Below are 20,101 nucleotides of genomic sequence, written 5' to 3' on the forward strand. Positions count from 1 at the left end.
TTAAGCTCTTCTGAACTGCTGAAGAAAACCCCCTCTTTGCAAGCTTCCTAAGCTCTTTCCAGAAATGAGGTTTAACTATGCCATGGCTGAGGTATGTCCAGGAGTGTACCTTTTCTTGTCCAACTCTGCAAGGGCATTTCTGAAAAGTGTCCCCTTGCATTGCTGCCGTTCTCTGGGAGTTTTGTTTCATACTCAGGTTTTGTGTTGCTGGAACAAAACTGTGGAGCTGAGCACTTGCAGTGCTTGCCTCCAACAAGACAAGCTGAAAAGAAAGGAGGTTAAAAAAAAAAAAAAAAAGTTTTGTCCAGGCAATGCAAGATCCCCCAAACACCTCATTTCCAACCCCCAAGGGAGGTAGTGTGCCAGATACAAGATACTCTGGTGCTCTTTAAACACAGAGGAAAAGCAAGTGTGGGAATGACATCGTTCCATCCCCATCCCATTTTTCTTGCTTTCTCCAAGCTGGGTGAAACCTTTGTTGAGCTGAAAGGCTTCCTTGTGCGAGAGGGCTCGATATTGCCCTCTTGTGTCACGCAACCCATTGCAACGCTTGCTGGGGCTTGGAGAGTTGCTGCCTGGCCAGAAAGGGACTGACCATGGGCCACCTTCTGCAAAGAGGGCTCTCTAGTCCTGCCTGTGACTTGCTCCCTAGTGTCAGATGCACTTGCTGCATAAAATACATTTGCTCAATCTCTAGCAGGAAAAAAAAAAAAAAACCTCTAAGGTGACTTGACAAAAGATAACTAGCCGCTCTGTAATATCTGTGAGTCTCTGTGTGTGTTTTCTGGTCGTCCCAGTTCGGTCTCTTGACTGAACATGGTGTCCAGATTCTCTCCTGCTGGAGACCTTTTCTGGTGAGCTGCTGTGAGGTTGCTGCCCACCTTGGTGTAGGGCTAAAAGATCCAAAAGTCCCATCTGGGGAGGGGATGAGCTTGTAACTCAGGGTCTGGGTGCTGGCGGGCAATGGAAGTGGAATTACAGATGCGGTAACAGCTCTGCCATCATCCTGTCAAGCTGTTAATCTCTGTTTGATGGATGTACAGCTTGCTATGAGCATAATTGGATGCACTTTACTATAATTCTGTTTTAAAAAGATCGCTGTGTGGGATTGAATGTTGAGCCAACAAAACATAGCATGGCCCATAAAATTCTGACAATTAACCATTGTCATAAAATGCTGGGCTGTGCGCACAGATGTGTATAAAACAGGATAGCTTGAAGAAATGTAGGGTTTAAGGTATGGATTATCTCATTTTTAATTAATACAGGCTGCTGTTCCATGGAATATTGAGCCCAAATCAGAGCAGATGTCTAGGTGCTAATATGCTTCTCAGTCTTGACACTTTTTGGTCCTTTCTCCTGGGTGTTTTATTACTTCCTTGTAATAGCTGATGAAAAGCTTTTTAGTCTCTTCTGTCTCTCATGCTTCCAGCTTAGGTTTTGGTGGCAAGACTTCTGCTTTCAGCAAATGTTAGTAGCTCCAACATGAAGGGTGGGTCTTTATCTGAAGCTGAATGCTTTTGGACCTGGGATCTGCATTTTAGGGGGAAGATCAGGATGACTTTTAGAGACTGAGACTTGTTCTGAAGTCACAATAGAAGCGTACAAGTAAAATGTTAGGTCTGTGCCCTGCTGCATGTATTTTTGCCGGGAGTCAGTACTGCATTCCTGTCCCAAATGAAGTCCCTTTTCCCTGACGCCCTTACCTGAGGTCGGAGAGGGACCCTCCACCACAGGAGCAGGGATGTTACCATTCCCGTGCTGCAAGTGAAAAATCCAGCTTGATGCTCTGTTCCCTGGGAATTTGTGCCAGAGAGGATGAGGAGCTTCAGTGAGTTTGGTGTGTGGTGGGGGGGACCTCTTTCCAGACCAGTGTGCTACAAGCCCTGTTTATTTCAGAGCTACCGGGTTAGCTGTCTAGTGGCTTGCAGGCTCATACGTGGCTTTACAACTGCTTTCCTATTCTCTCACCTAGCTAGAATTGTATTAACCCTTCGGTCTTAGTGCTACGTGGGTGTGAATTTTACTGTCTCTTTGTATTTTACATGTGGGCTTTTCCATAAATACTTCTGGAGCCTGCGTTGCAAGCGTTCATACCTGTGTCCCTTCAGCCTGTTTGAAGAAACATCAAGCTAGGGGATTCAACCACTTGCTGCTTTATCTGCAGCATGCTTGGAAATAAATCCCTGCAAACGAATACGTTTAGGTTGAGCCTTAAAGATGGTGGACAGGCAGCGCAAGCCTCGCTTCTTGCAGTGGGCCCGCAAAGCATGCGGGGCCACAGCCTTGCTGTCAGTCGCAGTGTTCTTATCTGCTTGGCAGCTCCCTTAAATCAGCCAGGCAAATATTTTCATCATTTGGACCTCGTTCTTGTAGCTTGGGGTTTTAAAACATTTCACCTTCTCCTCCTTTCCCCAGATTGCAGTAGAGGGGTTTGCACAGAATTTTTTTTCTTAAACTCGGGCACAATTTTTCAGGGATTTGTGGAGCTGTAGCTGTTCAACTTTTGCAGTATGCATTGCCACTTACAGCTGATGCTCATACTGGTGCCTTTAGCTGCAGGTAGGTGCCTGAAGCAGTTTTGGGGGAGAAGATGGCAAAATCCTGATGGCAGCGAAAAGCCAATTGGAAAGCAGGATGTAGCTTTGTCGGGGTGTGTGGGGGAAATAACGGAACATGATTTACGCTACATGAGAAATTAAAGCCTGTTCCACCCTCTGGACAATTGATCATTCCTAGATACGGAGAATCAACAGTTTCCTGTAATCCGCTCCAGAGGCACACACGTGCACGCCTGCTGCTGCCGCTCCGAGCAAAACACAGCCCTCTAACTCATGGCCCAGCCCCTGCCGAGATGACTTTTTTTTTTCTTTAAGGGGACGAGGAGAAATGCTAGATGCTGGCGCCAAGGATATTCCAGAGAGAGTAGCGTCCAGAGACAAGTGGTCTGGGCCTGAATGGGTATCATTCTGCACACAATAGTCACATTTCCTCACATTAATACCAAGGTCCTTTTTATGTCTCGAGGCACAATGCTGACCCACGCGTTCCATCTGATAACTCCTGTTTTAGCAGTTTGATGTCAGCGTGGGATGTTGGGCTCCCGAAGCTTCCTATACTCTATAATGGAAAGTGGATACACCGCTTGTGTCGCGGGGGGGGGAGATGGCCTCCCTCCGAATTTCCTGACGAGGGTGTTTTCAAAGCGGTGCTTACGAAGCCAAGGGAGGTGCGGGGGGGTTGGGTAGTGCGAGTGGTTCTGCATGAAGGCAGTGTTCTCCCTTTTAGGTGCTTCACCTTGGGTTTGTTTCGGGGCAGCTTCCCCTGGCATTTTGAGCACCCTGTCCCTCCAGTTGGCATGGAAAAACGCACCTTTTTTCCCCCTGCCTCAACCTTAATGACAAAACCTATTGCAGCTTTTAAAAAAAAAAAAAAAAAAAAAAAAAATTTTGCTTTTGTAGTGTGTGCATGTACGAGGAGTTGGAGGGTGTGACAAGTGACACAGCGCTTGGTGCTCTTATCTTGTCCCTGGCTCTGTGCAAGAGCCCTGGTCAGTCTGTGCTGTCCACCTCTCTTTCCAATTGCCCTGCAATGGCCAGAGAGGAGTGCCAGGCGATAATCCTTCACCTGCCCAGCCGTTCTGATGTCTGTGCTGAGCATTACTCAGGTGAGGTTTTCCTCCCCACCCTGCCTGCTCCTTTCCAGCCTGCTCCAGAAACTTGCAGCTAGTTGCTTATTCCCGCCTGCCTTTAACCTCGGTGTTGCTTTAAAAAGGATGAACCCAGCCGATTTTTAGGCTTTCTGCTACAGCTCAGCCCACCACCCTATCGTGGGAATGTGGGACAGTTGGGGCACAATTATTTATCTAATGATATTTAACGAAAATTACTCAAGCCTGATGGGGATGAGTCCGGACTTGGCATAGCCACGGCAGGACAGCAAAACAGAGGATCCTCTTGAGATCCTGCTTGTGCAAGCCCTCACTGCCAGTGGTGAGTTAGAGGTATCTCCACTGCTCCTAACAAGCTCCTGTCATGCCATGTGCTGATGTGTTTTTATTTTTTTTTTTTTAAGGCAACAGATTCTAAAAGCAGAACGGTTTTTGCTGCTTGCAGTGTGGTTCAACAGAAGTGACTGAGGCTTAGATTTGCTCAGACCCCAGAAGAAAGCCCAGATAGAAAAGGGGATTTTATAATAAAACCCCTCAAACCTTAAATAGTTCCACTTACACAAGATCCTTGGTATTTTCTGAGAAAACTGTCTGAGAAAACCATGGTAGTGCTAATGCAGTATTCTGCTGTGATTTAGTAGCCTATTTACTGTGCTGGTAGATCTAAAGTAACAGGCACTGACACCTGCACAGCCAAAAAGTTCCTGCTCTCCAATTTCTGCTCCTTTATCCCCAAGAAAAATATGGTCTTAAGATGCTATAGACATCCAGTGGTGGCTTCGCTTCAAAGACTTTTGGGTCTTCTCAGGTGTTAAGGGCAGCACTGGGGACCTGTACAAGAGAAGGGATGGAAGGGGGATCTTAAGTGAAAGGAGATCTCTTAAGGCAAAAGGTGAAAAGCCTTAAACTTTGGCATATGACTTTCATGGGTCTGTTTTCAGGGTTGTCTTTGCATAGATGTCATTATCTAAACAGGGGTGGAGGGGAAGCAAGTAGGGGATTTCATTTCTCTGGGTTGCTATCAGGGATGTTATATAAAGGGCAGCTGGAATGAAACAGCTTTGGAGTATAGGAAATAAATTTCCTGCTACAGTTCTCGCTTGCAAGTATTAAATCTCCTTGTTCATGTCGAGAAGCTGGATGGGTCCTGTTCTTCTGCAAATGGTGGGAGATAAAAAAACAGAGGCATGCCACGGTGCCCTGGCAGGGCTCTGAATATGCCGACACGAGGCCACAAGCGTAAGTCTGATGTTGGCAATTCATCAGTGTTGCTAAAACCGAAGTGAACTCCCAGCGAGTCACTTGTAGCGTATTCAGTAATGCTGCGTGTTTGTGTGCATGCATCCTAGAAATTCGGGATATGCGTGTCGCCTTGATGTGGCTGCCAGGGGATGTCGGAGATGCGTTGCTGACTTTTTGATTTTCCCCTGGGCAGGACCTGGAGCACAGCCTAACAGATAAGGTCGGCCACCCCTGGCAGCTCTCCTTTAACTGTGTACGAGGACAGAGACAATAACGCCTGTAGCTAGCTAGCTTGCTGAAAATAGGCTTTTGCAGCCTCATTTGTCCAGCAAGGAGGACCACAAAAATAGAAATGAAAATTTTACGTGTCCCTGACCTTTCTGTTTAAGTATGCTTAATCCTGAGATTCAGGTATGGGATCTAGTTATCACTCCTGGTAGCGAGATGTAGTTGATGATCGATGGGTAGTCTCTTCCTTCTCAGTAGAGGGTGAATCCATGGTTTTCTGTATCCATTTTATCCCCGTGAAGGGCTCCTCGGTGGAGGTGCAAGGGTCAAGCGTGTTGCATCTTTTCAGCCCTGCATGACTGGAGGGAAGCAGCGATAATGCCGTGAAGGAGGAGATGATGAGTGGCAGGCTGGTGGTGGTTGGGCTTGGGCTTTAGCCAAGCTATTTCCCGCTGGATGTGTCACAGGCAACCTCATGTTTTATCCCATATTGCCTAGTGGGTTCCCCTGCGGTAAGGAAATGGGTGGTTCCTAAGCCAGGCAGAAGAGCACTTGGGAAGTGTCTGCATATTTTTTTTTCCCCCTATTTTTCATGTTCCGCTGGATTTGCTGCTATCCCTGAGTAATGTTATAGCACTCCAGTGAGCCTTTTTGATAACAGCCCGAAACTGGGATGGCCGTATATCCAGCTGTCTCCTTTCCCTAGATCAAGTCTGAGTGGCATATTGCTTGGATGAAATGATGAATGAGGTTCTGGGCCTTACGAAGTATCTTCTCTGTACCCAGAACAGCTTTTTTTTGAGAAGTTTGAAAGATCCCGGTCCGACAGATGTAATTAGATGGTGTTGCTTGTGTTGATAAAGCAGCACTTTGCTCATCTGAGATGAGTACCTGAGCTGTCAGTGCAGAAGATTGATACGTGCTTGAAGCCGATAAGAGGAACCAAGAGCTGCTGCGTGATAAAAGGACAGCATGAATTTCTGTTGCGTTTGCACGCATCCGTAAGGACAGACTGCAGATACGCAGATATCTCTGTAGCACGTGCTTGCTGTTGTTCAGGGTTGTGGGCATTTTTTGTCTTTCTAGAACTATTTCTTGCAAGAGCAGAAAAACCAAAACATGTTTTCTCCTCAGTGAATATTTATGGCTCCCAAATCTTCCAGCATGCTTTTGCATGTGTAATTAGGCTGTAAGCTGAATAAGTGAGCATTGGAGAAGTACAAATGTAAGAGCCTGGGGAAAACGCTTGATGTTTCTGGTTTATTTGGGTGCTTGCTTTTTAATAATAAATAGCATTTTTTTAGATGAAACAGTTTGTCTCTTCCAAAGGATGCGTCAAAAACAGTAATAATTGGGACTGTTGCACCAGCAGACTTGTCTAGTTAAGTGCTGCTTTTAATCACACGTACAGCATCCAAGTGAACTTTGGGAGAAGTTGGGTGATGTAACCAAAGCCTCTGAACCAGCTTATTTTGTTTAGTGGGAGATGAAGGTAATCCTTTCCCTCTTCTCTACTGCAGTCAACTCTGTTCCCAGTTTGAGTTGCAGCCTTTTAACCCCACTGTGGACATGACTTGAATTCCTATTTGACCAGGGATGGTTTTGGTTAAAGCAGCTTTCTGTGTGTAAAAAAAAAAAAAAAAAAAAAAAAATAAAAAAGATGTGCTTTTTTGGAGTTCTGGTGTTTTCATGTGAATTGCGTCCTCAGTGTATTTTTTGGAGGGTAGTAGGGCTGGGCTTAAAGGTGCCTGTGTGTGGGGTCAGCCTGTGAAATGGGATTGCAGGAGTTCTTATAGATTGGGATTTGGAAGTCCAGATCTGGAAAGGAAGCAAAAACCTCACCTGAATAGCTGTAACTCTGTGTTACATCTCTGTACTTTTCCACAGCTTGGTCTCTGGAAAAGTTTTTGGTCTTCAGTGGTTTTTTTCCATGCTGTCACTACTCTCATTTGAATGAAAACTGTTCACGTGTTTCGTGTATAATTTTGGTAGCAGCTCAGTCTTGTGGGTTTTTGGGGGAGTATGAAGATGAGGACTTGAGGAGAAGGATGCATGGACAGTACCTGTGGTACTAGTGTGCTGCAGAGAAGCTGCCTTGGATGTAAGCAGTATGGAGTGGACTTGTGGCAAAAAAACCCTGGGTTTTATTTGTTTTTTTTTTTAGCTTATACCCCAAAAATTGCTTCATAGGTACCTGAAGAAAACGTTAATGTTGGCGCTTGGAAGTTTGAACTGGGAACTTCCCGGGTACCCCCGTCCCTGTATCTCGGCTGCATATTAAGTGACATTTATAGTCTCTAAACAGCAGTTTTCTTTCCCAAGAACTCTGTTGCTTTATGCTTAGATTTATGGAGGCAGCGTGGTGAGTTGACAGGACATTAATGTGCTCATCTTCAAGTCACTGTGTGTGATCTCTCACAGCCTGCTCCCTTGGAAGTGCCTGGGTGTTATTGTTGACTCTTTAATGAGGACAAGAATGGTTTCCAAATGAGCGTGACTCATGCAATCTTAGCCTCAATCTATCAAACAACGATGCATTGGATTAAATGATTACCTAAAGGATTAGGAGTTAGATTTTTTTTGGAGGAGGCAGGGGGTAGGGGGAGAAGTGAAGAGTAGAAATACATAGGGAATCTGAAAAAACAAACAAACCTCAAAACAAAAAAAGCTGCAAGACGCAAACCCCAACTGATCAGATAATGCCAAAGGCTGCTTCTACACTTGGTTTACACTTCCAGAATGCGAAATGTTGTAAAAATTGAATCTCTGCTTTTCTCCAGGGATCATCCTCTGCCAAGAAAGTGATACTTCACCTTGTTCTGAGCCTTCTGCTTGGTTCTTGTTGCCTGTCAGGTACCTGCGATAGTACACTCTTCTGATTTTATTTTATTTTTTTCCCCTTTCCAGCTGAAAGTGAAAGTGCTGGCTGCGTGTTACTGCACACATCAAGGAAGGTAAGTAGGGATGCTGTGTGATCAATTTATTTTTTTCATCATCTAGAAGCAGAGAAAAGAATCTTGAAATGCTGGGGCGGGGGGGGAAGGTGGTTTCTACTGGCCTAAACAGAAGGCGTGTTAATGCCTCTCTCCTTGAATTCCTCTGTCTTTCTTTAAACCTAAAAAGCCATGTGCTGCTCGTTCCTCCAAACAATTTCTCTGTTATACTGATTGTTCCACTGCTTTTTGTCCCAGACAATTCCTTGACACGTTAATTCATCACTTTCTCTTCTGCAGCTGCCTGCAAAGGGATCCAAGCATACACCACAGAGATTCAGGCTGCTGAGCTCCTCTTGAGCTGAAAGCAGAAACACCCAATAGACATTGCTGTGATTTGGTTTCCTGTTTATTCCAGCTAATCAGGTCTGCCTTCACGAGGTTCAGCAGGAGTGAATTCCCTGGAAACTTGTAGTCTAGGAGGATGATTAGGAAACAACACTTAGTTTACACTTGCTCTTGAGACCCTAACTCAATAATGATAAGGTGAAAATACAAAAAACCCCTCGTATAGGCTGTATTACTACAAACCTCTGACTGTGAAAGTACACAGAAAGTATGCAGAGAGGAAATGGGTTGATATTTAATACCACGTGAAGTCTTGGTCTTTGGGGCTGTGAGGCACGGCTCCTAATACTTTAAGTTGTCTTGACTCTTGCCTCGTCTGCTGGTCGGAGGGGCTGGCTGGCTGCATGAAAACTTGTAGCATTGCTGATCCTGGTAAATCATGTATTGCAGGCTTCGTTGAAGGTTGTAACCTGGGTTCTTAAATCTGTGTAACAAAGCCTTGGGGGCTTTTTAGGGAATACCAGAGAGCTCTCTAACTCTGCTTTTCTTTAGGCCTCTGAGACAGCTCAAGTCCTGAAAAGGTATTTCAGCAGGCTGAATTAGTAGGGGAATGAAAAATAGTGTGAAGAATAGCTGAATTAGTAGAAGAAACCTTGCCAAAAAAAAAAAAAACAAAAACAAAACCAAACAAACTCAAAAAGCCCAATCAAACAAAAAAAAAAAAACAAAACAACCCCAAACCCCAAAACAAACCCAGCACCAACAAAAAAATTAAATGTATCTTGATATTAAGTCATAGAAGTTAAAATAAGCTATTCTGTGCTCAGGAATGGAAATGTCTCTGTCAATAGTTTGTCTTGTCTAATACTAGTGCCAAGGTTCTCCAAGTTGTATGCACTTGACTGAAAGTAACCTAAGAACTTAATCACTTAAAGTGCAAATTCTAAGCCCAAATGCAGGATCTGCCTCTGATAAGAAATAGTTGGAAGCTGCTAACACATAAGTGTCTCTTCTATTTTATTTTTCCTTTTTAGAGCTGTAAGATTCTTGCTTTTCTGGCCTATAGTTCATGCTTGAGCGTTTTAGTGTGCTGTTGAGCAGCAAATACCAGAGAGCTAGCATGCTTTAGAAGGGCTTGAGAAAAGATACTATTGCTAGTTTTTTGCCTCCGGGGAGGACGAGTGGAAATTTTGCACTTCAAATGCAAAGGAAATTAGGACCTGAGTCATGGAGGAGATGGCTTTGAGTGTCTGGGAAGGGGGAATTGCTAGCAGAAAAGTGGTCAGGTCAGAAGCTTTGTCTGGAGATGTTTCCCTGCTAGGTTCTCCCTGTCTCTGGCGGTAGCCTGTAGTTCTTGTGCCCCCTCAGGAATGCTGGAAGAGCAATCTGTGTCTTGGGCAAGTTGCTATCTGGCATAGCACTTGGTAGGCATAAATAAGGAGAAGCTCCTTGACATAGTTTGAACTATTGAATCACCATCACAGTGTGTTTGAGGGAATTGGCCCAAGTGACCATGGCAAGAGCATAGGTAGAGCTCTGCTCAGGACAACATGCTTCTCGGACACTCCTTCTTGTAAGGTTCTTGCAGTGTCTCTAAGTGGAGGTGGCCTCCAGAGCAGACAGCCAGCAGAGAAATTGTGGTTTGGGCCTTCCTGATGAATGTTGAGAGCTCTTTTTTGTACGGATAGCGTGTGACTTTGGCCAAGAGACCTTCTTGAAGTTAGGGGAGGTTGTTTCAATGTGTTTCTCCTTTGGCACAACAGCCTCCGTTCTTGCCACAATGCAATGTGCAGCTTTGCAATCAAGGATACTCAATGCTATTAAAACAGCTATTGGGTAACTGTCTTGGGTTTCTTGCTAAGCAGTTTCGGCATCAAGTTTCCAGCATCAAGTATCCTGGTGTGGCTTGACTATCTAGCTAAAAATATTCGTGAAGGAGCAAACATTAATCTCTCTGGAAACCACCAGGTGTCCTGACTGGAACAGTTCTGTTTGAGCTATCTCTGAGACATTGCTGTACCAGTGCTTCCATTAATTTGATTTTGGTTTGTCTCAGGGAGTGATGTATTTATATCCTTTCATGGTGGCTAGTTGGCTTGTGATGTTTGATGCGCATATCTTCCCCAATGTTATGGGAGTAATAATAAGGATGGGTATTGCCCCTATTTCCTATGAAGGACCAGGAGGAGGGGAGTAAAACAGGACTGGCATGGAAAATTATTTACCCAAGGCATTGCCTGAAGCCTCTGGCAGAGCTGGAGCTGAATCCTTTTGACTTGCAGTAAGCTGCTGACAGTGCTGTCCTGCCACAACAAACAAATGATGCTGTCATGCACAGCTTGCTGGAAGATCAGTGTTGATGGAGATGTGGGCAGATAATAGCCCTCTTCTGAATGCCTTTGATTAATTTCTGCTGTCCCTCAGCTATCCCTCAACTTTCTGCTTCCACTGTTCTGCTTCTGGTGGCTTCTGTCATACGTGGGAGAAGTTGGTGATACGAAGCCACTCTTGCTGTTTTGAAAGCTCCTCAGCCCTGATGCTCCTAACCTTCCTCATGCCTCCCTGGGTACCTCCTCTGCCATCCACCTTGTTAAATCATGTCGAGGTCATTTGGCCTCTTTGCTGTTTGAACCTGCATCCTAGGTTGGACTCTGCATGCCAGACAAGCTGGAATGAGTTACTTTTGGGAGGCGGTTGCTGGTCATCTGGTGACCCCATGAACACCGGTGTTACAGATGGTGATAGGTGTTTTAACCTGCTCTCATGCAGTGATAATTTGAGACTGACTTGGCCGCTTGCAGTTATGTGGTCTCTTTTAGGTGGAGTTGTAATGTAGCTGTGTCACTGTCTCCTCTCCTAAGAGCAGATGGCAACAAAGCCTTTGGGGTGGGAGCTGAAATCCTTCCGAGAATCCTCCCTCTCAAGGATGCTATGTAAGAAGTGATTGATGCGAAGTAAAACAGTGCTAATTGCAATGGATGTGTACTGACAACTTGATAGTTGCTGTGATAATTACAGTAATTAGTGAGATACTAGCATTTTTTCCCTGTGTCTAGGCTATAAATGGAAAACGTAGAGAGGGTACGTGTGAGAGGAGGGTATCCATGACTCAGGCTCTGGGGTCGTCCCGTAACTTGGGGGAGAATGTGCCAAGGTCCTGGTCGTGGAGGTAACTTGGTGTCAGACTTGTAAAGCAATTCAGAGCGTGATTCTTACTGAGCTTAAGGAGAACTGAGGGTTTAAATGTATCTTGACAATCTGGTTCTCAACATGCATTCAAGCCTGGCTGGTTTCCCATCGGAAGGAAGATCCATATAACAAAGCGCAGTTCCCACTTCCTCACTCAATCTCAAACTGTTGAAGGAGAGGACAGGACTGTCAGTCCTTGACCGGTACTGTGAGTGCTAACTCTGTGTGTGGATTTCCAGGGACTGTGAAATGGCAACGATGCATTTGTAGTTTGATCCCTCAATTAACAAATGTCACAGCTGACAAATACAGAAAGGAGTTGAGGTTCTCTAATACAGCATGGCTGTTTCTTCCATCTCAAGGCCAACAAGTCTGGGACAGCGGAGGAAACCAGCAGATAGTTGAGACAGTTTCAGCTGCTGCTGGTTTGTTTTGTTGTTTTGGTTTGTTTTTTTTTTTTTTTTAATTGCTTCAAAGCTAAATGTTATGCACAAAGGAATAAAACTTCCTTGGGAGTGGGAACAATAGAAATTTAGGAAGTGTTGAAAAAGGTGATGGGCTGGATGGCATTCCCCATCTCCCACTTCAGGCTCCCTGACTGGGAGCACTGGAGAGAGATGGTTCCCGGTTTGAGAACAACTGCGTTAGGTTGCACCGAGATGCATACCGGTAACTTTTCATGCTGTTGAGAACAGAGTCCATTTCTTCCAAATAACTTTTCCCATGTTTCTGCAAACTGCTTGAACTATTTAAACCTGAAGAGGATTTTAAAGGCTACCTTAAGCATTTTTGCTTTTAGGCTAGCTTATGTACTTTAACCTAGGTAAAAGACCTAATTTTTTAAAATTCTGCTTTCTATGTCAGGGTATATATATGGTGCATAGGCATTCACCTATAAGCACTCTGTTAGGATAAGCCTTGAAAATGCAAACCTTCGATGCATTAATGCCTAATGCATAGAACTCCTTTTCTTCTATAATGTGATCTGAATGGTCAACGTGATTCCAGAATCGCTGGTTGGGTGGCAGTAAGTAACCTCTGCAAAACTGCTTGTGAACTACACAGATCCAAGACCTTTGCCGTGAGGTATTGCATATAGCTGTCTAATGCTCTGACCTCTTCTTAACACAGTACCTGAAATTAAAGAATTTTGAGGAGGAAGTCAGAGCCCACCGAGACCTGGATGGGTTCTTGGCCAGAGCCAGCATCATCCTTGATGAAACAGCCACCTCCTTGGACGATGTTCTTCGAGAGATGTTGAAACACTTTGCTGAAGATCCTGAGAACATGGAGCCAAGCTGCAACTTTGAAAAAATCATGAGCACTTTATTCACGGATTCAGGGACCCCACGAGAAGGGAACGGTAATCAACTCTTGATTTGCTTTTGCCTGCGGGTTACTGTTAAGTTGTTAGCCTTTCCATTGGTGGTGTGTTGAACACTCACTACTGCATGGTCTCCAGACTTGCATGGTGCATGTGACACTAGGGGTTTATTTTTCCATGTCACTCAGACTGAAGGGGTCTCACGTCTCCAGGATTTTTATGTTTTTGTGGAGTCTTGCCCCTGTTTCATTAAGATGACACACAGTGGTGTTCTCTGGGGTAAGAATTCTACAGCACTGGAGTGTCTTGTCTGTTTGGACCCCTTAGGCGTGCTTGTCCTCAGACAAGTGTCCGATGCTCTTCAGCAGAGACACACTTGCTGGTGTCTCTTCAGAAATGGCTCCTTAGCCTTGTGATTCTGCATCTGAATTCACACAGGCTGGGGAATTTTGCCAGCTTTGGCTGAGTAATTGGTTGGGGAGGGCTGAGCCTTCGCATTGTTCCCAGCCCACTGGAAGGGCTGAGAGGCGCTTTGTTTTTCTCCAGAAACTCAACTAGGGCAGCCCTAGCCAACGTTGTTGGCTCACGTGTCACCTTAAGCTATCAACAAATGTCGTAGCGTAGTCTAAAACACTACCTTGTAGCCCAAGATGTAAAGAAGCTTAACTAAGCGTTGTTTCTCTGTAGGCACCCATGATGTTTCAGAGTCAACAGGAATGAATATACAAACATGTACATCGCACCTCAAATGTAACTGTCACAGCCTGAGTGAATTTGTTTAACAGATATGTCAAGTCCTGAGCATGTAGTAAGCATGTTCATGCTTTGGTTACTTCTTGCTACCTATCTTAGAGCTTTGCATTTATAATCTCTTTAATTTAGGCTTTCTGCCAATAAAGAAAAATTAAGCAGTGCCATAAAATAATGAGAACAGTAATTAGGAAGAGGGGGAGAGAGGGCAGGGGATTCAGAAGGCGATGCCTCTTCCAGTCCTGTCTCTCTGTGCGTGTGTGTGAGTAATGCTAATCTAATAACCTAATATTGCAGTAGGTTGATGTTGGGAGGAGAAAACAGCTGCCTTTCCGAGCTGTGACTAGTTTAAGGACAGAATTCAAAAGCATCAGAACAAATGTTTCCATCTTTCTCTGTTGTCACCCCCCACCCTTGCATCAATCCACTGTGCAGATAAATAAGTATGCTTGGTATTAGTACTCGGCTTCCACTTGAAAGCAAATACTCTTTGCAGTTGCAAACCAAGCATGGACAGCCTGTAATGTTTCCCTCTCTTCTTTTCCTAGTTCATCTCTTATCAGACACAATTCAAGGGGTCACAGCGACAGTCACAGGGGTGCAGTATCAGCAGTCCTGGCTCTGTATCATGTAAGTACCTGGGTTAGATTAGCAGAATCCACTGGCTGCTCAAAACTTGTAACTTTTCCTGCTGCTGGGAAGAATAGCAGTTCAGAACATGCCCTTGTAAGTCAAGATGGTGATGCCCTCTCCATCCATCCTGGCCTATGGGATCTTAGCCTCAGCATTGGGCTGTTGTTTTTTGCAAATGAACAAGCAGTGACCGCAGTCTCTACAGGTCATTAAACTCTTGGATGCTATCGAAATCTGGTGTTAACAAGCTAAGAATGCTGAAAAAAATCTGAGCCAGAAAATGCAAATTACTGAGAAATGTTAATGAGAGGAACTTCTGAAAGGGACAAGCAAACTGGTTCATGGACTACAGTGCCTGCCAAAGTCTGGGATCTTGTACCAAAAGATTTCTTAGGTCCTTTGATGAAAACATCTAAACTTTGTAGCTGAAAACTGAAGTCAAATTCTGACACTATTTAGACACTGATTACTTTGGCTGACAATTAATTCAGACGCTGATTAATTGTCAACACTGTTAAACATTGGAGCAGACACTTAAGACAGTAAGGACTCTGTCACCTGGGATTTATGAGACATGGTGGCTTCACCCCAGCTTCTACTTGACCAAAACTGGGTTTTGAAATTATTGTCTCAAAGTCAAGCATGTTGGGTGATCCAAGCTGTCCCTTCGCAGGGGAAGGCCAGAGCCTGAGTCACTGAGCCAACCAAAGCAATGTGATTTGACTGTTGTCTGTTCCCTTATGCATATGCAGTCTCTAAGTCAAGTTGTCAAGAAATATGTTAATTCCCAGAGAAATTACTAGGATATGTGGGATAGATGCCTAAAGGCTTGGGGAGTGCATGCACATATTTTAGCCTTCACAGGCAGTTTGCTAGGACAACTGTCACAATAGCTTTCCTTCTGCTAGCAGTTCTTTTCTCCTACCCTCTGCTTATGGCTGGAAAAAATGTAGAGTATTCTGCCTTGGAAACAGATGATTTAAAAAAAAAAAAAAAAAACAAACCAAAAAAACCAACAAACCCCACAAACAAAAAAACACCACCAAAAATTCCCACCTTCTTTTTAATCTCTTGTGAAAGAGAAGGATGTGGTCTCTATGTAAAAACATAACTATTGCCTATCAGGGCTCTGTTCCGTGAAGTGAACTGGATAATGTCTGTGCTGCATGTGCTAATGTCAGCTCTACTCTTACACCTGGCATGTGCAGAGTAGCTTGCACAAAGAAGAAAATGAGTCTCTACAGTAAAATGGTCTTTCTGCGCTGATCAACCAAGAGGGCTTTTGAGCAGTTTTCTCCACTTTGGATGCCATAGGTAGCATAGGGGCAGTAAGGATATGTACATCCTACTCCAGGAAAGGTAGAGGGGGGAAGTTTCTACCGTGGCATGTGATGTGGCTCTGTGGAGGGCTTTGGAGACCGTTGACTTATCAAAGCATTTCTAGAGTTCATGATATAAATGCTGTGATTATATACACGAAACTGAAAAGGGTATGTTCAGCCTTTCTGTAGAAAGTGTGCCAAGCCTTTAAATGCATCCATGTGAGTAATACTAGCTTCCACGACAAGACGTGATTTGAAAAATAAGCTTACAGCCTGAAGGTGTCTTGTGTAAAACTTTCCTTGTTTCTTCCTTTCATTACTCTGAAGAGGGAGAAGAAAGTGGTGGGAAAGTAGTGATGAGTTATTAACTATAATTATCTAATTATTGCACTGTATTTCTTCTGTAGCTATTGTGCAACAGATTGTGAACCATATTTTTAGATCTTACATTTTTCTTGAAGTCAGATTGCAAAACAACTTCCAAAACTCTGAAGTAAAAGGAATTTGTTGATGAAAAAGTTTTCCATGTGAGTGGGAAGAACCTTTAAGATATCTGCTGTTCTTAATCCTTGCATTTAATCTATACTCTTTGTAAATTTTAAATTAACACTGCTGGGTTTTGTGCATATTAACTAACTTTTTATTCCTAGTGGATGAAATAGGCTTAAGTATCATGGTAGGATTATATTAATGAGGAAGAGCAACTCAGAGATACGGTTTTGGTAGTGTTGCTTCTGCATTGATTTTGAGGGGAAGTATTAAAGCTGAAATTAGCTTAGAGTCAGAAAGAAGAATCTTGTGTAGGATTTTCACTGTGTTGTGGAGAGCTTGGCTGCAGAATAGTGTTCCTAATGGACACAAAAATTTGGTTCTCTCTCTATTCTGTGCTGGAGAGAGGGCTGCTCTTTATCTGACTTATCCTCAGTGGAAAGAGCAGTGGGGAAAACCTAGGGTGAAATAGCTAGTCTGTTTCTGTGGGAATTGGTGCTTTCCTGACAGTTTCAGGTCTATTGAGCTGCCAGCAAGGTCAGATGTACTGTATGGATCTGGGCTATAGCCACATGACAGAACAAACCGTTGAGGAATTGAAGATATCAAGGTTTGAATGTTCTACTGAAGTCCAGGAAAACAACTGGCTTTTCTGATTCACAACAGGCTTTAGGGCTTTTTTTGACAAGAATGACCAAAACCTGATCTTGCTGAAGCCATGCCAGGGTACCTAAGCTTACGGAAACCTTGAGACTCCCTCTTTAAAATTCTGCGTAGCTGAGAGCAGCACAGTACTGCATGCCCCACTAACCAGGAGTCTTCAGCTCTAGAAGAATGAAGGTTGCTAGGTATTTCTGTACGTGATGGCTTTCTAACTAGAAAGCCAATCTTCAGAGTTACAGATTAGCTTCATTAGTCAAGGACACGATCTCATACCTTAGAAACCATGGACACAACTCTTTCTTTCTCCTATTCATAGCACTTGCCAGAACAACAAGACACAAACTGGCATGGAGATCTCTTGCTACTTCACTGTGAAGCTGCTGGTTGATTGTTCGTTAAAGAACTTTGGGATGAGGGATAGCCAGACCTGTCCCAGAATGGGGACTGCTGAACTGCTATCCTCAGACTTACTCAGTTATTTAGCAGGAGGAAGTTCTGCTGTTAGCAGGAGCTTGGGGAGGTACTTTGGTACCCCTCCAGCACGCAATGACTGCAGCAGGTAGATGTACTGCCAGGAGGGTGCTCAGGGGCCCCATGAACCACCCAGACCTACCATGATCCACGGCCTGGAGGGGGTAAACTGGATGCTTTGCATGTCTGGATCAGGAAGAGGTGGGGAAGAAGCCCCTGTGAGAGCTATTGGGTTTGGTGTTGCACAGTTTTGGGGCTCAAAATCCCAAGGCAGGCTCCCCCACTTATCCAATGGAGAGTATATGGAGAAGTGGCTGTCGTCACAAGCCAAGTCCTATCACACCCAGTTGCTTCCTTTACTCTCCGACAGATGGAGATGCAAATGCCTATTTTTTATTCCCCCCCCCCCCCCCCCACCCCCCCCCCCCCCCCCCCCCCCCCCCCCCCCCCGCCTTGGAGTGAAGGATACTTAATGCTAAGGATGTTAAAGTAACTGTGGTGGATCTCTTCTTGATGTCCTCCTAGGAGGAACGCCAGCTGTGGGGGTTAGTTGAACAAATGCTCCCTGAGCTGAATGGAATTCCCCAGGCATCACAACTTCCAGGCTATGTTCTTCTTGCCAGGAGATAGATATAATTGCTTTCTTCCAGAGCTGAATCCTTAGAAAAACATGAAAGCAACCTGCTTCATAGTCTGGATTGTGTTGCTGAAGAGCCATTTCCTTTGGCTGCATTGATAAGGCACGTGGATTGGTGAAGGACTTATTTTCAGTGCATTCAACTGATTTGCTAAAGCTGTTTTAACAGGCAAAGCGGAGGAAAAAAGCCTCTCTGCAAGCAAAGAGTGGTTTAGTGGTCTGTGTGCTCTGTGTTGCTATAAAATTACTTACTCTTGATATAGCATGTCATTGCAATGATTCCTGTGGAGGAATTTAACTCAGAAAAATCCAGGTAGCCTTTCAAAAACAGGTATTGTGAGGTTACTTTTGGATATCAAGCAAGACTGCCATTCAAATAGAGGAAAGTTTAAGAGTAGTAACTTCTCGGATTTAATCTGTAACTGATGGTTTTGTGAAACATGTTACTAATGGATCTCTCAAAAGTAATGCAAAGCCTATTTCAAGTGTTCAGGGATTTGTCCAGACCCAGGAGTTTGTGGGTCTATAGAAGAGCGGCGTTGCTTCTGATTTAGCTGTTGAATAGATTTCAAATAGAGATGCTTCAGTTACTGTGTATTCCTCAGAATATTGCCCCTTCTTTCAAAGAGCAAAATGGGATGCTATGGGAAATTAAACAGTTCAACTGTTTAAAACAAATATTATCCTTTAGAGGAATGATTACAAGATTTGGAGTCTTGTAAACAAGAGCTTCTTCTCCAAAACTTACAACCATCATCTCTCAAGTGTTCTTTGTGTTTGAAGAACTGATTAATTTTAAGTGCCTAGCCACCCTTGTTGGGCTGTCCCAGGTTATGCTGGAGAGCTGAAACTCTTGCAGGTGCTGTGTTAAGAAAAGGAGTTCTCAAATTCAAACCTTTTATTAGGAATTTGGGTCTCGAAGGGGATCTGTTGGAGAGAAGGATGACTCATTTCAGTGCCTGCAGCATGTGTACAGGGAGGAGGAGATGTCTCCTGATGCATTGACCTGTAAGAAATACTTTCCCCTAGAGAGATAAGTAGCTAGAGAGGATGGGTCTTTCTGGAGCCCAGCAAAATGTGCTTACCGGTCCAAAACGATATCCAGCTTGGAGCAACTTTGTTGCTGAAACAAGCCTGTGCCAAGCTGTGGGTGAGCTGCCTTGCTGGTCACAGCTTCATTCCTCACTTGCACATTCTGGTTTCTGAAAGCTTGTGCCTGGAGCTGCTCCGCAGAGGAAGATTTATTTGCAGTGGATGAGAACAAGAAGTGTCATTGTTGTTCGGAATCGGGACAGGAAAAGGCTGGCTAGCTGATTACCTCTGCTGGGCACTTTTTCTTACTGCAGGGGATAATTTGTTTCTGAATTAACTTCCTTTCTTGCCCTGTTTAAAGAGGGTTTCTGTTTCTCTTGGGTCTCCATAGTTTGACCCTTTTTATGATTTGGTTGAGAAATGTGTTATTACTCTGATAACATCTTGGGTGTGGGGCAGACCTGCGGCGTGTGTGACTCGGTATATCAGCGATTCTGGTGGAGCGTTGCCAGTTCTCGCCATCAGTGCCACACTCAATGCTGCTAGATACGCAGCCTGGAAAGAGGAGGACAGCGAAGCAGGAATGTGTGCTATAATTTAAATGCCCTTTTTATGAGCTCAATTATTGAAGGATCAAGATAAAATTGCTGAGAACACAACCTGGCATCTCATTAAATCACAACCCCAACATTTCCTTGTGTGACTAATACTGGGTGAAAATAGATTTTTCAGCTTTCTGGCCAAACCAAAGGAGAATCAAATTTAGCTCAACCCAAAGCAAGAGGGAACTTGGAGGCTTTGGCCAAACCAGACTTGATTTAGAGTCAGCTGAAAATGCCTTGCTAGTTCTCAGGTTTTTTGGGGCTTTGGCTATTTACCCTTCAGAATTTTTTTCTTCTTAGTGGGAATTTACTTAAGTGCTAATTGAAAAAAGTTACTTCATTTTGAAAGTGACTCTTCTCTTGGCCTGAACTATGCTGAGTTTCACCTGCAGTCTTGTATAACTTGGGATTTCTCCACATGAACCAAATAACTTTTTTGTCCTTTACAAATATTTGCACAAGTCTAATAGGGACTGCAGTTTTGGTTTATATTATATTTGTATCTGGATTCTGGAATTAAAGCAAAAATGGGAGCTCTAAGTTCTACACCAGGGAATAGGATCTGAGT

The 20,101-nt window shown here is 44.1% G+C and overlaps 1 protein-coding gene across 8 annotated transcripts in view; it reads left to right on the top strand.

Moving 5' to 3' along the window:
• SLC4A11 (solute carrier family 4 member 11) overlaps window positions 1–20,101 on the top strand; it is a 99,156-nt gene that overhangs the window by 31,452 nt on the left and 47,603 nt on the right. For 6 of the 8 annotated variants that reach the window (XM_030021058.2, XM_030021045.2, XM_030021076.2 and 3 more), the window contains 4 exons: window positions 8,048–8,094; window positions 12,742–12,973; window positions 13,622–13,684; window positions 14,233–14,314. In XM_030021058.2, the coding sequence (XP_029876918.1) occupies window positions 8,048–8,094; window positions 12,742–12,973; window positions 13,622–13,684; window positions 14,233–14,314 (424 nt within the window). Of the gene's footprint in view, window positions 1–3,510; window positions 3,668–8,047; window positions 8,095–12,741; window positions 12,974–13,621; window positions 13,685–14,232; window positions 14,315–20,101 lie in introns of those variants that run through there. The other 2 variants (XM_041123842.1, XM_030021050.2) reach the window with 2 other exon arrangements.

The sequence above is a fragment of the Aquila chrysaetos genome, chromosome 1 (assembly GCF_900496995.4).
Source record: "Aquila chrysaetos chrysaetos chromosome 1, bAquChr1.4, whole genome shotgun sequence".
NCBI lineage: Eukaryota > Metazoa > Chordata > Aves > Accipitriformes > Accipitridae > Aquila > Aquila chrysaetos.